General features: G+C 32.3%; 1 protein-coding gene across 1 annotated transcript; it reads right to left on the bottom strand.

The window, feature by feature from the left end:
- Positions 1-5,693: 5,693 nt before the first annotated feature.
- LOC143203458 (UDP-sugar transporter UST74c) lies at positions 5,694-8,427 on the bottom strand. Its single transcript, XM_076415621.1, has one exon. The coding sequence runs from the start codon at positions 8,219-8,221 to the stop codon at positions 7,232-7,234; it is 990 nt and encodes a 329-aa protein (XP_076271736.1). The 5' UTR covers positions 8,222-8,427; the 3' UTR covers positions 5,694-7,231.
- Between the last annotated feature and the right edge of the window lie 5,751 nt (positions 8,428-14,178).

Here is a 14,178-nt window from a genome sequence, read left to right as displayed (position 1 = left end):
AGATAAATGATAATCCTTCTCATTCGATGGTTCCCAACGCTATTAAAGATTATATAATATATATAGATACATGATAAAATGAACATACGTAAAAAGCAGTCATGTTCTAAAACCTGGGATAGCTTCCTGTGTAGTTTAAGATTAATTACCAAAACAATATAAACAAAGGTCATAATTTAAAACAGGTACCTAATATGTGTTAATTAATATTAATTTGTTGTTGTGACGAATATTTGTTTAAATATAATAACTCAGTAGAAGAGCCTGAATCCTGAAAATGCAGATTATAACAACTGCGAAACATCCTATCCGGAAACCAATAATTCAGAAACCTTGTCTGTTTTTTTAATACGTTATAAATGAGCAGTTAAATGCAATATCTGTTTTTTAGAAGATACTACTTGCTAAGGTCAAACTTGATAACGACAAATAATCTCCATAAATTTTAACATTTTTTTTGTCGCTGATGAGTTCGAAGATTTATAATTGTAAATATATTGTAAAATATCGTAATATAATCGGTCTCTGTAAATCTAAATTGTGGGAAAATTACCAGATATAATTGCAACAAATATTGTATTAGATGAAATTAAGGCAAATGTAGATTTTATTAATGTAAAAAGTATTGATTAAGATTTATTTAATATACAGACATCAAATAATTTGAAATTTACACTTGTAAGGTACAAGATGCACAAATGCAAAAAATGTGTGTCTAATATTGAATAAGATTTAATGCGAATTGGGAATATAGAAAATATCATTATCAATATATATCATGCACTAGTTAACAATGGTTTTGTCGATCTTAATGTGAAAGTGGTTTCGATTTTTATGTCAAAAATTCACGAAACTACGAATGGTTTTGGAATATTGGCTCAAGTTTTCTTTAACATTCATTTTCAAAATATGTTAATAAAAAGGAGGTAAATACAGAGGTATAAAAAGGAGGTTACTAGTCGTTTCCGTCTAACCTACAATTTGTCTTTATGATAACTTAAATCTATATAACTAAGAGGACCCATGGGCCCTATCTCAGTCTCTGGTGAAATAATGTTTATACATGTCCCTGCCGTATTTTATATTAAATGCACTTCACTACACAAGATTAGATGGTTTGATTCTTTTGAGTCTGTGTCCTGTTCTGGTGGTATCCAAAAGCTGCAATATTTCAATATTCTCATGAGAATGGAGTCTTTCCTCATGGCCCCTTGCAACTATGTACTGATAATTGCGATTTTCTTCTAATTAGCCAGTACATTTTCCTATATTTCAATTCCAGTTCTTTTCTTCTTTATATGTTCCTTCTAGCGAAGTTTTGCATCTAGATTCATTCCGAGATATTTAACGTTGTTGCTATATGGAATGATAGTATTATTGATAGGTGAACTGCACTTGTACATTTATATTGCACATTTTATTGTCACTTGCCTGTTGTAATTTTCGTGAGGCTTCTTCACTATTGTAATATTCTCCATTTGTGGTATATCACAAGTGTAGAGTAGATAAAGCATTGGTCTCAAGACACTTCCTTGTGGTACACCTGCTTTAGCTTCTTTTACTGTAAAGTAAGTTTCTTGTTGTTTGACTCTAAACATTTTGGTTGTAACGTATGATTTTAATAGTTCGGTGTGTTGTTTTGGTAGCATTTTCTGTAGTAAGAATATAGCTGAGCATACTGTTTTACTTTCGTAGGCTTTTTTAATAACATTTGTTATTCTGTGGGCCTGGTCAATTGTTGAGTGCTTGTTAATAAACCCAAACTGGTGTGTTGGTATTAGGTTTTTTTCTCTCTATGATCGGTTTTTTGTATTATTCTTTTCAACAGAAGTTTTCCAAAAACCTTAGATATTAGAGGCAGTAGTGTTATAGGTCTATAGGCTTTTATTTCGTTTGGTGACTTCCCAGGTTTTGGGATCATTATAATTTCCACCATCTTCTAAATGCCTGGGACATGTTTTAATCTAAATGAGGAGGTAAATATGAAAAAGAAATAACAATGCTATTCTTATAAACAAAAGTGATATTCAGAAATATTAGCAATCCTTTTGTTTTAGTATTTCCTTATTATAAATAGAAGTTGAAACAGTTAGAAAATTGTAAATTTTATATTATACTTCAGATAAATACTTCTCATTATCATACCAGGTGATTATTTGTGTCCATATTAACTCCTAAAGTTTTAGAACTTGTCAATATCTTTTACTCAATTTTTCTTTATAGTTAACTAGAAATTCCTCTATTACCAACACAAAACCTCGTCAGGCTTCACCTTCAAAATCTTGAACTAAATGCAATATAGTCTGTTCAAAGTTATTTTGTACGCACGTCCTTTAAATTTGTGACATCAAAACGTTGCAATGTTGTCGCATCAACTCTGAGTTTTAGTTCAGTTTGGCTCTGACATACAACAAAATTCTAATCTAAATAAAATAATTGAACAAAATGTTATCAAATATAATTTATTTTAACATTATAGTACATCTAAAAACTATAGTTAATTATACAGCGACAATAGTTTATAGGTTAGAGTTATAACCTCTTATCACTATTGTTTTCAAGAATTTTGCATACGTCTGACAACCAGACCACTTTGACAGACTCACACGTTTACGTGTTCGAACTAATCAGACAGCATTGTGTCTCTTTTTAACTAGAATAAAATGAGAAGGAAAATATTGTCTGATTATAAAACGAATTTATAAATTGCGGTAGCAATACATTGATGACGTATGTACAAAAAAACTTTGAATAGACTATACATACCTTCTAGTTTAACACTTCCGTGTGCTTGCTAGACAAAAAATTGACCAGATCAGACTCAAAATCAAAAAACTGTACTAACTGATTGGAAGATACTCGCTATTTTATCTAAGGTCAAAGAGATTGGTTTATCAGTCAATTATAAAGCCTATTTCAATTTATGATGGAACAAAATCAGATAAATGGTGCTACTATGGACTTATTCCAAAAATGTTCTGAAAATTTAAGGAAAAATAATGATGAACAAATCTAGAACACCACAATTTTTACGTTTTATTGTTTCCCAATCCAAATATCAATCAAAGTTAATCCATCTTAATCCAGATTTTAATTGATGCAAAATCAATTATCTATCCTTGCTGTCAGATTAAGTAACATACCTAATAAGTCTGTCCTTCTGACGTCATCAGATTTACTTTATGCTATATTAGACGTTTATATATCCTCGTAAGTTAAATAATCTGCAACAAGCCAGTTGGCAAACAATAAACGAAACTACAGAACAGATTATTAACGTATCACATACTCTATTTGCCGGCGAATCTGTATACATCATTCGTATTGCGCATCCACCAAATCGTAATCAAGTCGTTTTTTTAAATTTAAATTACCTTGTAACCGTTTATATAACAACCAGTATTGCAATCACGTACATGAAAATGGTATTCTTGGACGAGTGCTGACGTATGCATTATAAAAACGTATAATTTATGGATAAAATAATGTTAGACATGTAAAAAAGTAATCCATTTTTTAAATTAATTCCTTTATTATATTCGTAAACACAAAATAGGATTTGTGAATAGAGAACGAATTGTTTTTCAACAAGGCAATAGAAGAAGTGTTTCAACTCTGCATTATTTGTCGAATTTAACTACCTCTAAATTTATGGATGTTTCCTTGTACTGGATATTGATCAAAGAGACTGAACCATAGGCTCTAAGACTCTCGTTTATACGAGGGGTGTTAATAAAATAATAGGAACTTGTGATTTTAAGACCAATTGTATCAAAAAAATTATTGAGCTCTTTCAGCAAATCACTTTTAATTTTACCTCTGCTTGTAAAACGATTCAAGAATTTTATAATTTTTGGGAATAAAAAAATCTATGCGAGGTCATCTATGGCGAATATTGAGCCTTGGACATGATTACATTGTTTAAGAACTAATTAAGTATAAAGGTGAACATCAAAATAAAATCAATCGACAACCAGAGAATATCAAATAAAAAAATAGATGACCCGATATATTTTACAATTAATGAAAGAATGGAGATCAAACTAAAATCAAAATAAAACGAAAAATTTGGAATATAAATACCGTAAAACAGACAAGATGACAGCCTCAACATTCTACTACCTGAAGTAGAAATATCAAAACCTGATAAAGTCAGTGCTTCATATCAGACACCTATAGAGCTATGGAAATCATTGGAGTATGCCAACATTCGAAAAATAACTGCTCAATCAAAGTTACATCTGATTGGCAACAATCAATGTCTGTAGCAGTGCCAAAGAAAGAAACCACCTGATGACCTGAAGATAAGCAGATCAGCCTGATGTGCCATATACTGAAAGGTTTTCTCAAAGTTGTACGGTGAAGATGTGAATAGAGAAATCAGACAAACAAACGCTCTTATCGGATGTTGATAACTAGGACGATCCATCAAAGCCATTTAGAAAACACGCTTTACTTTTAGGAAATCTTATTTTACTCATAGCAGTTTAACCATAAGCAAAATTATACATTTTTAAGAACTTGCATTTTATAACATTAAAAAATCTATTTCTTGGTTTAAAGAAAGTGAAAAATTATCAACAGCACTAAAAATACTTGTTATTCTTTAAACAGTTGATAGAAAAATCAATATAGCAGAAAACCTCTCTAATGAGAAAATTGTATCACAGAATCCCGTTATTTTTTGAACACATCTCGTATGTGGAATGATTTATACGGCTGAACACAATAATCGAATATTCACCCTGTATAACATAAAGACGTCGAACACAAGATGGATGTCACACGCGTAATTTGGTTAATTTTACATTTTAAAAGGAATTTTCAACAGTGTGAAGACGTGAGGGCACTTTAAAACCGTTACAGCCCATTTAATATTGGTCGATCCGATGTAGTAATTTTTCTGATGATATAACAACGAATTTTGTTCGAACCACACGTATCTTATTTTTATCTTTATCTGTTAATCTACTATATGTGTAATAAAACGCTCAAATTCCTGCAAAAAATGGTTGAGTTAATTTTAATTTAAAAAAAAGTATTTTGCTGTCATAATGTACGTGAAAAATAAGACATTACGTGCAAATAGATTATATATATCACAATATAATGTGTAAAAATAAAAACTACTTGCTTTTTAACATACTAATAATGCATAAAGCAAACAAATATTAAATACATTAATGTAGTTTTGTACATCAAGAGGACAACTGTACACTATCAATAATTTAAAAAATCGGTACCAATAAAGGTAAATAAGTTATATTGTCACAAAAAAATGTTATACATGATTTAATGTTTAGTATTTTAGTGTGGACTAAAAGATAAAGATATTTTTGTTGGTTATGCGAATAAAATTATGGAGAAAAGTTAAGGAAACTTAAAATACCGATATGATGATAATTTTCAAGGTGCTGTTATCAATAAATGGCAATAAAATATGCAGCAATATGCAGTTCTATACCATTTTACCAATAGTTCTTACCAACATTTTATCAATAGTTACTTTAGTTATTTACTAGGTATATGTACTCATATTTGTTATGAGCTTAATAGTTTCCGCAACATTTAATAACAATCATTGTTTGTTTTGTATTTAAAAAACTCCAAAATGGTATGTAAACACCATGAAGGTTTTTTATAAAAATATTAAATGTATATGATATTAAATGTATAGAAATAAAAACAACATGTTTTCTAAACATATTAATGAAAATCTGTCCTTATCTTTATTACAGAAAATATAGTAATTTAAAATATGGAAATTTACAAACTAGCACAATTTGTTCCAGTTAAATAAAATGCATGCTTTTACTTGAAAATATATAATACAACTTAAAATAACATCATATGGCCATCAAATAGTTCCATATATAAATCACTGTAGTAGGCATGAAGACAGTAACCACAATCACTAACATTTTTCACAACTTACTTGATAAAATAGAAACAGAAATACAAAAATCAACCGTGATAAACAATAAAATAAAGCAGGGCCTATTACGTCACATCTATGTAAACGTCACTTATTTAGTTTTCAAAATTTCAGAGAAATGGTATTATGGAATAAATATGCATCAATGCAAATAGCTATAATTCGTCAATATTTGATTTGATAAAGCTGGTGAAGTTTCTAACATCACCCAAAGACTTGCTCAGCATAAATTAGAAAAGTTCAACCTTCAATGTAAGTTTATCAATCATAAATCAATTTTTAAAAGCATTTTTGCAAAGATTCTTAAATTATAAGTTATATTACGTAAATATTCTTTTTAAAAACTATGTACTAAATTACTTTTTACAATCAAAACTTCGTAAAATTACTTAAATGTGATATAAATTAAATCTTACTCTTATTAACTATAATAGAGGCCATCTTATGGAGATGACGTTGTAAACTACATATCCATGCAATCTAATCAAAGCTAAAATCTGCTTGGTAAGCTGCATGTCATAGCATTTCTTTTAAGTCACTTCTCTTAATTATTTATATAGAAGTGAGGACAAGATTTTTTGGTAAAACCCTTTTTAAAATTTTTATAATACACTTTTAGAAAATAATATCAAGTATTTGTCATCATGCCTATTATATTAGCCCTGTTTTCTTCAATTATATCACTCTTTATACAATAAAATTTCTATATTCATCTCAACTATAATACTAATAACATCGATGGCATTTAAAAACGCTTAATATATATTTACAATTGCTACAACAATGATTACTATACATCGTCAATAATGTATAATTGCACGTTCGATACATTGTACAATGTAAACTAACCTAACTACAATAATAGCACATTTCAAAACGTTTTAATTCGCATATTGATCAGATCAATGCTCACTGAATGTTGAGTTGAGTATATCTCCCAAGGATATTAAACCGTCAGCAGTCCAATATTACTCAGAAAAAATGGGTAATATTTGTCTAAAAGTAATAAAAGCTAACCTTAACAATCATTTGGCTATGAGATAATAACTAAATTTAGTAAAATGTAATTATTAGGAAACAAATTCAATAAGTTCTTTGGTGATTTATAATTATACATTAATTTTTAAATAAATACTAGGATGATTTGATGGTTGTTCAAGTGACCTTTCTTCTTGAAAGAAATATATTTAAATTATATAACTAGTTAATACAAAAATTGTGTATTGCTCATCGGGTATTGTACTTTTTGAAAAAAGTAACCAAAATTAAAATTGATATAAATTAAAAAACCTTGTACTATACTGTCCCACTTGATTTTTCATTAACCAGTTGCTGGTAATTACCACTGGGTGGATCCTTTCTTTTAAATGTTACATAAGTATATACTAAACTACCCAAAACACTGATATTCAATCCTATAAAGTTGAGCCATGAGAAGACATAATCACCGCCTATGGTCATACCTAGGTATGTCACACAGATATTTTTTAAACATCCTATTATTGTAGTTGTTAAAGCTGAATTATATAAAGTACATAAAATTACACTATACATGAGAATAAAACCCATAAAGCAAGAAAGAAGGAATTGAAAAAGAAAGAGAGGGTCTTCCCAGTATTTGTACTTATAAGAGGTTTCTAAATCGCCACTATAGAATGCAAAAAATATGGCTGGTATCACCATAAACAACGAATTATAGAACATCAAACCATATTTACCCAGTTCCTTAGAGTCCAGTTTCTTTTTAGTGTAAACCCCATTAATAGCAGTGAAAAAGTCATTTAATAAAACAAAAACATAACCTTGTAAGTTAAAAGCGAGATCATTACTTGCTGCTATCACTGCACCAGTCACCATCATGTAAACACTGAACTGAACACTGTAACTGGGACGAACACCCAATATATAAAGTTCCAGGATCATAGTCATCAGTATAGAAAATCTTCTTAAAGCTGTAAACATTGGCAGAGACAGCTCCTTCGTACCACCTAAGCCAAAAATCATATTTCCTATATAAATAAGTGGAAGAGGAAATATTTTCCCAAACGTATTCAAATCTAAACTGGGAAACGTCACGATCCTCAGCTTCTTTGCTATAAACAACACAATTATAGTGGCCAACATTTGTCCAATGCCCAAGACTTGAAAGGATGGAAAACTGTACGTGGTTAAAACTGTCTTGTTCACGACAGTTATCATGAACGATGCCACGGCATAAAACAACGCCGACAAGATCTTCTTGCAAAACATCGAAGAGTCACTGGTGTCATCCTGAACAGCACTCATGATTATTTTTATAAACTTGGAATCACTTTGAAACACTTAAATCGACTTGCGAAATAATTCGCATCGTTGTCGATCGGCGGGAACTTACCGAGCACTGAACGATAAAATTTAAACGCTAAAATATAAGTTAATTCCGGTGTGAGAGCTATTATTTAAAAATTAGACAACAAAACGTCTGCGGTGTGCCGATGAAGGTTAGGACAGCGAATTACGTAGAGCGTAACGGACGACATCTATACGACGTAACTTACATTTCTCGGAGCCCTTTGATGTAGTTAAACCAGATTCCTATTCAATCTGATCGATAAGAATATTAATGGTAATCTAACCTCAAAAGTCGAAAAAAAATATATAAAAATGTACTTACATCGGAATTGTGTTGTTCAGACATATCCAGGTCGTTTGTTAGCACACACTTATCACGATCAATCACAACACTTTGTTTTATCACAGTTTTTAAGAATAGAACGATATAAATTTGAATTATTAAGTAAACATAAACTCACGGAAACCACAACAAACCTTGGAATGTTATCTGATAATACAGGCATCTGTAAAGTTATGTTTAGGTTATTTGAAGAATAAATAAAGTAATAAATGTAAATAAGATTTAAATAAATAGTAATAAATAGTATCACTTTTTCTTCAGGGATTAATTATAAGTAGATTTCTGAAATGTGTGGTGAACGTCGGGTGTAGTTGCTGCGTCCTGTAACAGATGGCGCGACAGATATCAGAATGCAGGCAACTTTATTTACAGACTGATACAAATAAAATATATTTTTTTACTTTTATTACGGATTTATAATACGGAATATAAAGTAGTGTGATGTTAATTTAAAACAGTAAAGTTAAGGGTTTCTTGTTTTATCAGCAATTTTGATAAAACATTGTGTATTGTGTGGATAAATTGCCGCAAAAAGCAAGTTTTTCTTGGGGGAAAACGTATGCAAAGATCGAGAAAACAAAACAAAGGAAAAACAAGATCCCGTAGTGATTTATTGGAGGGGGTGGGAGCGTTCGGAGTGGCTTTTACGACCGAGAAAAATACAGGACCATTCCGAAGGAAAAAGGGGGCCCGTATACGGCACCAGGTCGAAAAACAATTACACATCAATTCGACCCCCGCCCCCACGATCCGGAGGAGGCGCCGCAGACGCCGTCGACCGCCCCCTCACGCTCCCCCGAGGACCAATAAAAGAATGGATCCATTCTTTTGCCGCAAGGAACGATAAAAAACCGTGAATATATTTTGTTGTAATTGTGCCCCATAAGTCGGTTTTATTATCTCGCTCCGGCATGGCTAGTGCGACTCAGTTGCCGTGTTAGGGGCCCCCCGGGGCCCGGAGTAGCACGTGAGCATGCAGCCGTTTTATACTGATATCGTTGGCCTGGAGGCCGGGAAGGTAGTTGGGGAGGTGGGGGCTTGGAGGGGCGGCAATAAGGTTTGCAAGTCGGAGCGATGAGGAGATGGAGAGACAACAAGGAGGATGGGTTTAATATGTGGTACGGAGATTGTTTTTCGGGAAATTAACTATCGAAGAATGAAAAATATGCATAAAACATTAAAATTACCGATTTTTATTATTATTATTATTATCATCAGGTCCATAAATGCATTTTAAAGGATTTACAATGAATGGTTTTACTGTCTATTAAATGATACCGGGTAGATCTGTAATGTTGTTGTTGTTTAATGCTGAAGCCCCACTGACAGGCTTCCCTTTTGAAAAAAAAAACATTTTCAGTGCTTTGAAAACGTCTCATTTTTTTCCAAGTAAATCGTATTTACGCCAAGTTTAAATTTTTACGTGATTTTGAAGAAAAAGGCAGCTGAGGGTCATCAAAAGCTGGATGAACGTTATGGCAACCATGCTTCGTCGATTTAAACTTGTGAATACTAGTTCTGACGTCTTGAATGTGGTGATTTTGCTTTATTTATTTAATACACCTATCTAAACAGCCGAATACTTTGTATAAACGAACTAATAAATGATCTATACACAACAAAAACGTGGTTTTTCTCTTGACTGACTCTTATAACAGGTCAATTGAAAAGTCTCCGGCCTACCATAGTAAAACATTTTTTTTTCGGCAAAATTAGTTTTTTTTAACATAATTCCCTTCAAGGGTCATAGACTAATTGTAGCAACCCTCCAACTTTTCGACACCATTTGAAGTACGATTTGTCCTTTGCTTCAAAATAGCCCTCAGTTTCGGCGGTCACTTCTTCATCTGACGAAAATTTCTTCCCAGCGAGCATTCTTTTAAGATGTGAGAACAGGAAATAGTCACCAGGGGGCCAGATCTGGAGAATACGGGGGATGAGGAAGCAATTCATGAATTTTTGCCATCGTTTTCACTGACTTGTGACACGGTGCATTTTCTTGGTGAAGCAGCACTTTCTTTTTCTTCAAATCTGGCTGTTTTCGGCGATTTCGTTTTTCAAACGGTCCAATAATGTTGTGTAATAGTCGCTGTTGATGGTCCTTCCTTTTTCAAGGTAATCAATGGAAATTATTCCATGCGCATCTCAAACTACAGACGCTATAACCTTGCCAGCCGACTGTTGCGTTTTCCCACGCTTTGGAACGGGTTCATCGTGTGCAGTCCACTTGGATGACTGTCGATTGGACTTCGGAGTGAAATGATGGAGTCATGTTTCATCCATTGTCATCTTCAAACACTGCTTCGAATCATCAACTCGTCGTTGTTTTTGGTTAAAAGTGAGCTCGTGCGGCACCCGCTTTTCACAAAGCTTTTTCATACCCAAATATTCGTGAACGTACGTCTTAACTTAGTATACCAATCCTTGATGCTTGATTTTCCTGGGGCAGTGTCCGGAAACTCGGCATCAAGCTTCAACTGTATTTTTACCATCAAAAAGCTATATTTTATCAACACGCAAAATTCCCTTTTATCCATTTTTTTCACAATAACAAAAGTTACTTCACTCAAAATACTCTAATTTACAAACAAATGATCCGACAGCTGTCAAATTTATACACGCATTTTTTGAGGGTTAGAGCTAACTAAAAAACATATGTATATTTTCGTAGCGCCATCTATGTGTCTTGCCGGGGACTTTTCAATTGACCTGTTATGTATTTAACAGCTACATAACTTAAAAGTCCCTAGAAACCAGTAACATTTCACTCTTGTACTTAACACAGATTCCTTCTTTTAACTAAAGAAGAAATATTATACTTTAACAAGGACAGCCAAAAACAATGGAAGACGAGGATTTGAAAGTATCACTCGATGAAGCAAATGATGATGCTGTTTGAGCCGAGAACTGAGTGAAAAACAAACAGAATACGAGCAAAGACACAACAATGTGATTCTTCAGCATAATGACGCTCAACCACGTGTCACAAAACCGGTTAAAACACATTTGCCACCCGCCGTATTCTTCAGATATTGATCCTTCTCATTGCTACTTGAGTAGCGCTTCACTTCTTATGAAGACACCACGTTTTTTCGAGATGGAAACCGTAAATTGCCTGAAAGGCAGAAAAAAATAGCCTTATCACAAATAATCTTATCCAAAATTTTTCCAGTTTCCAATTATTATGTGCAAAAAGAGGAGGTTCTATGCTCGACTGTATATATATTTTTTAATGTATGTTCGCCGATTTCTCCGTTCGAACGAGTGCACTTCCGAGGTGGTCTCATTGGAACCAAATTCGAATCTGTTGGGGGAAGGGGGGAAAATCGAGGGAAACGCTCAAATTTCAAAGGCACGTACAAAGTTTTAACATATTTTTTATTTAAAATAATCAGATATTTGTATATAATATTTTTGCTGAGCTAATATGACGGAAAATCGGAAGTCGTTCAGTGCAAAAGCCATTCAGTTTGCTTTTTAAGCACTAACTATAGCATAAGACCTCGTAGAAATATTGTAGGCACCGTCTTTAAAGTAGTCAGTTGGTAGTAGTTAAAATACTATTGTAAATAAATATATAAGCTTAGGTAGGTATTAAGTTAAATTGTGTGTATATTTTAGAATATAAAATACGTGTAGTAGATAGCTTATATAAGGCTTTTGTTTATTTTTTTTTAATTATTACAACGATTATTATGTATATATTTTAGTTTAAAAGGGTTTTTTGTGTTAAAAATCTAAGTTTGATTTTTTTTGCTTTTTAGTGAGTTCCTTATTTATATTTTGAAGTCGGTTCAATCTATTTGTTAAAAATATATTATGTATATTCGATTTTACATTTTGTTCAATAAGAAAAAACGCAGTGGACAGTTGAAATATGTAAATGTTTGATAGCCTATAACTCGGAAACAATAGAGATAATTCAATTTGGTGAACGTTTTAGTAATCAGCGTGTCAGAGTGCTTAGTTTGTGAATTTGAACAACTTTCGCAATTCATAAGACCAACTTTCGATTTTGTTAAATGACAAATGTTCAGTAATCATTTCAGAGTAATCATTCATCAGTAGATACCAAACGTAAGTCAACATCAGACGTTTCTGCGCTAGGAGACACTTTCTTTTCTTGTTTAGTTTCTGTTGTTTCCTACTGTTTTAGTTTATTCTACAATTCTATCCCTTTTTTCTTGCACTCTTACATCTTTCTCATTTTTCTTCTTTTCTGCATCATTAATATCTATATCTGTAAATGGTGACAAATAGTTTTTAACACTTCTCGTTAGAGATGCTTTATTTTACTTATTAATTTATTACTATTGTTCTGTTGTATTTTTTTGATTATAAATCAAGTTGAGACTATTCAACTAACTTCGGTTTCCTTGTAAAGTAAGTTCGATGTAACTGTATTTCTCCTTTGTTCTGTTAATATCTGTATATATTATAAATCTTTCTTGATAAAACTAGATTTAATCGCTGCATTCTCCCTAATGTATTTGCCATACCTGCAAAATATTTAATATACCTCATACATTTTAATCTAATGCTCATGTATATTTTGAACAGTTACACATATATCCATTCACATAAATCTTTCACATTCCAGAATATGACTTCCTACAGTTATTTCATAGTAATTATATACTCACCTTTAGTTGTTTCCACTCTCATCACCCTTTACATGCTGTTGGGTAATTGTCAGCACTGAATCATAATTCCACATTCAGACAGTTTTATTGAATGACTGTCACTTTTGGAACCGCTATTCAAATGAGTAACTAAGCTTCTAATTTCCAATCTATTGTTTCAAGACATGTTTACGACTCCACCATTTGTCAATTTCTTCTTCAATGTTTCTGATCGAGTTCATCCAAATCGACGGTGTTATTATAGATAATACTTCTTTCCAAATATTCAGGCAGTTCTTGCTTGCTATACTTCTCGACGAGAATGTCTACTATAGTAATTCTTTGCCATACTTAACTTATGACTAACAAAATCAATCGAATCAATTGTTCAATTCCAACGTTTACCTTTTTCCATCAACTTTTGTTGTGCCAAACTCTATCAAGCTCAAAAGATGCGTGTATAAATTTGATAGCTGTCGGATCATTAGTTTGTGAATTACAGCATTTTGTGTGAAGCAATTTTTGTTATTGTGAGAAAAATGGATAAAAGGGAATCTCGGGTATTAATAAAATATTGCTTTTTGAAGGGAAAAAATATAGTTGAAGCAAAAACTTGGCTTGATGCCGAGTTTCCGGACACTGAACCAGGAAAATCAACCATCAAGGATCGGTATGCTAAATTTAGAAAGCGGTTCGATGAAATGAGCACCGAAGACAGTGAGAAAACACTGTGCAAAGTGGGTGCCGCGCGAGCTCACTTTTCACTAAAAACAACAACGAGTTGACGATAAAGAAAAGGAAAGTTCTGCTTCACCAAGACAATGCACCGTGTCACAAGTCAGTGAAAACGATGGCAAAAATCCATCCATCCCCCGTATTCTCTAGATCTGGCCACCACCGACTATTTCCTTTTCTCAGATCTCAAAAGAATTCTCGCTGGGAAGATA

This window comes from Rhynchophorus ferrugineus, unplaced genomic scaffold (genome assembly GCF_030347505.1).
Source record: "Rhynchophorus ferrugineus isolate W39M unplaced genomic scaffold, kcgeb_rfMv2 rfM10, whole genome shotgun sequence".
Classification (NCBI taxonomy): Eukaryota; Metazoa; Arthropoda; class Insecta; order Coleoptera; family Curculionidae; genus Rhynchophorus; species Rhynchophorus ferrugineus.
This window is presented reverse-complemented; position numbering and strand designations above follow the sequence as displayed.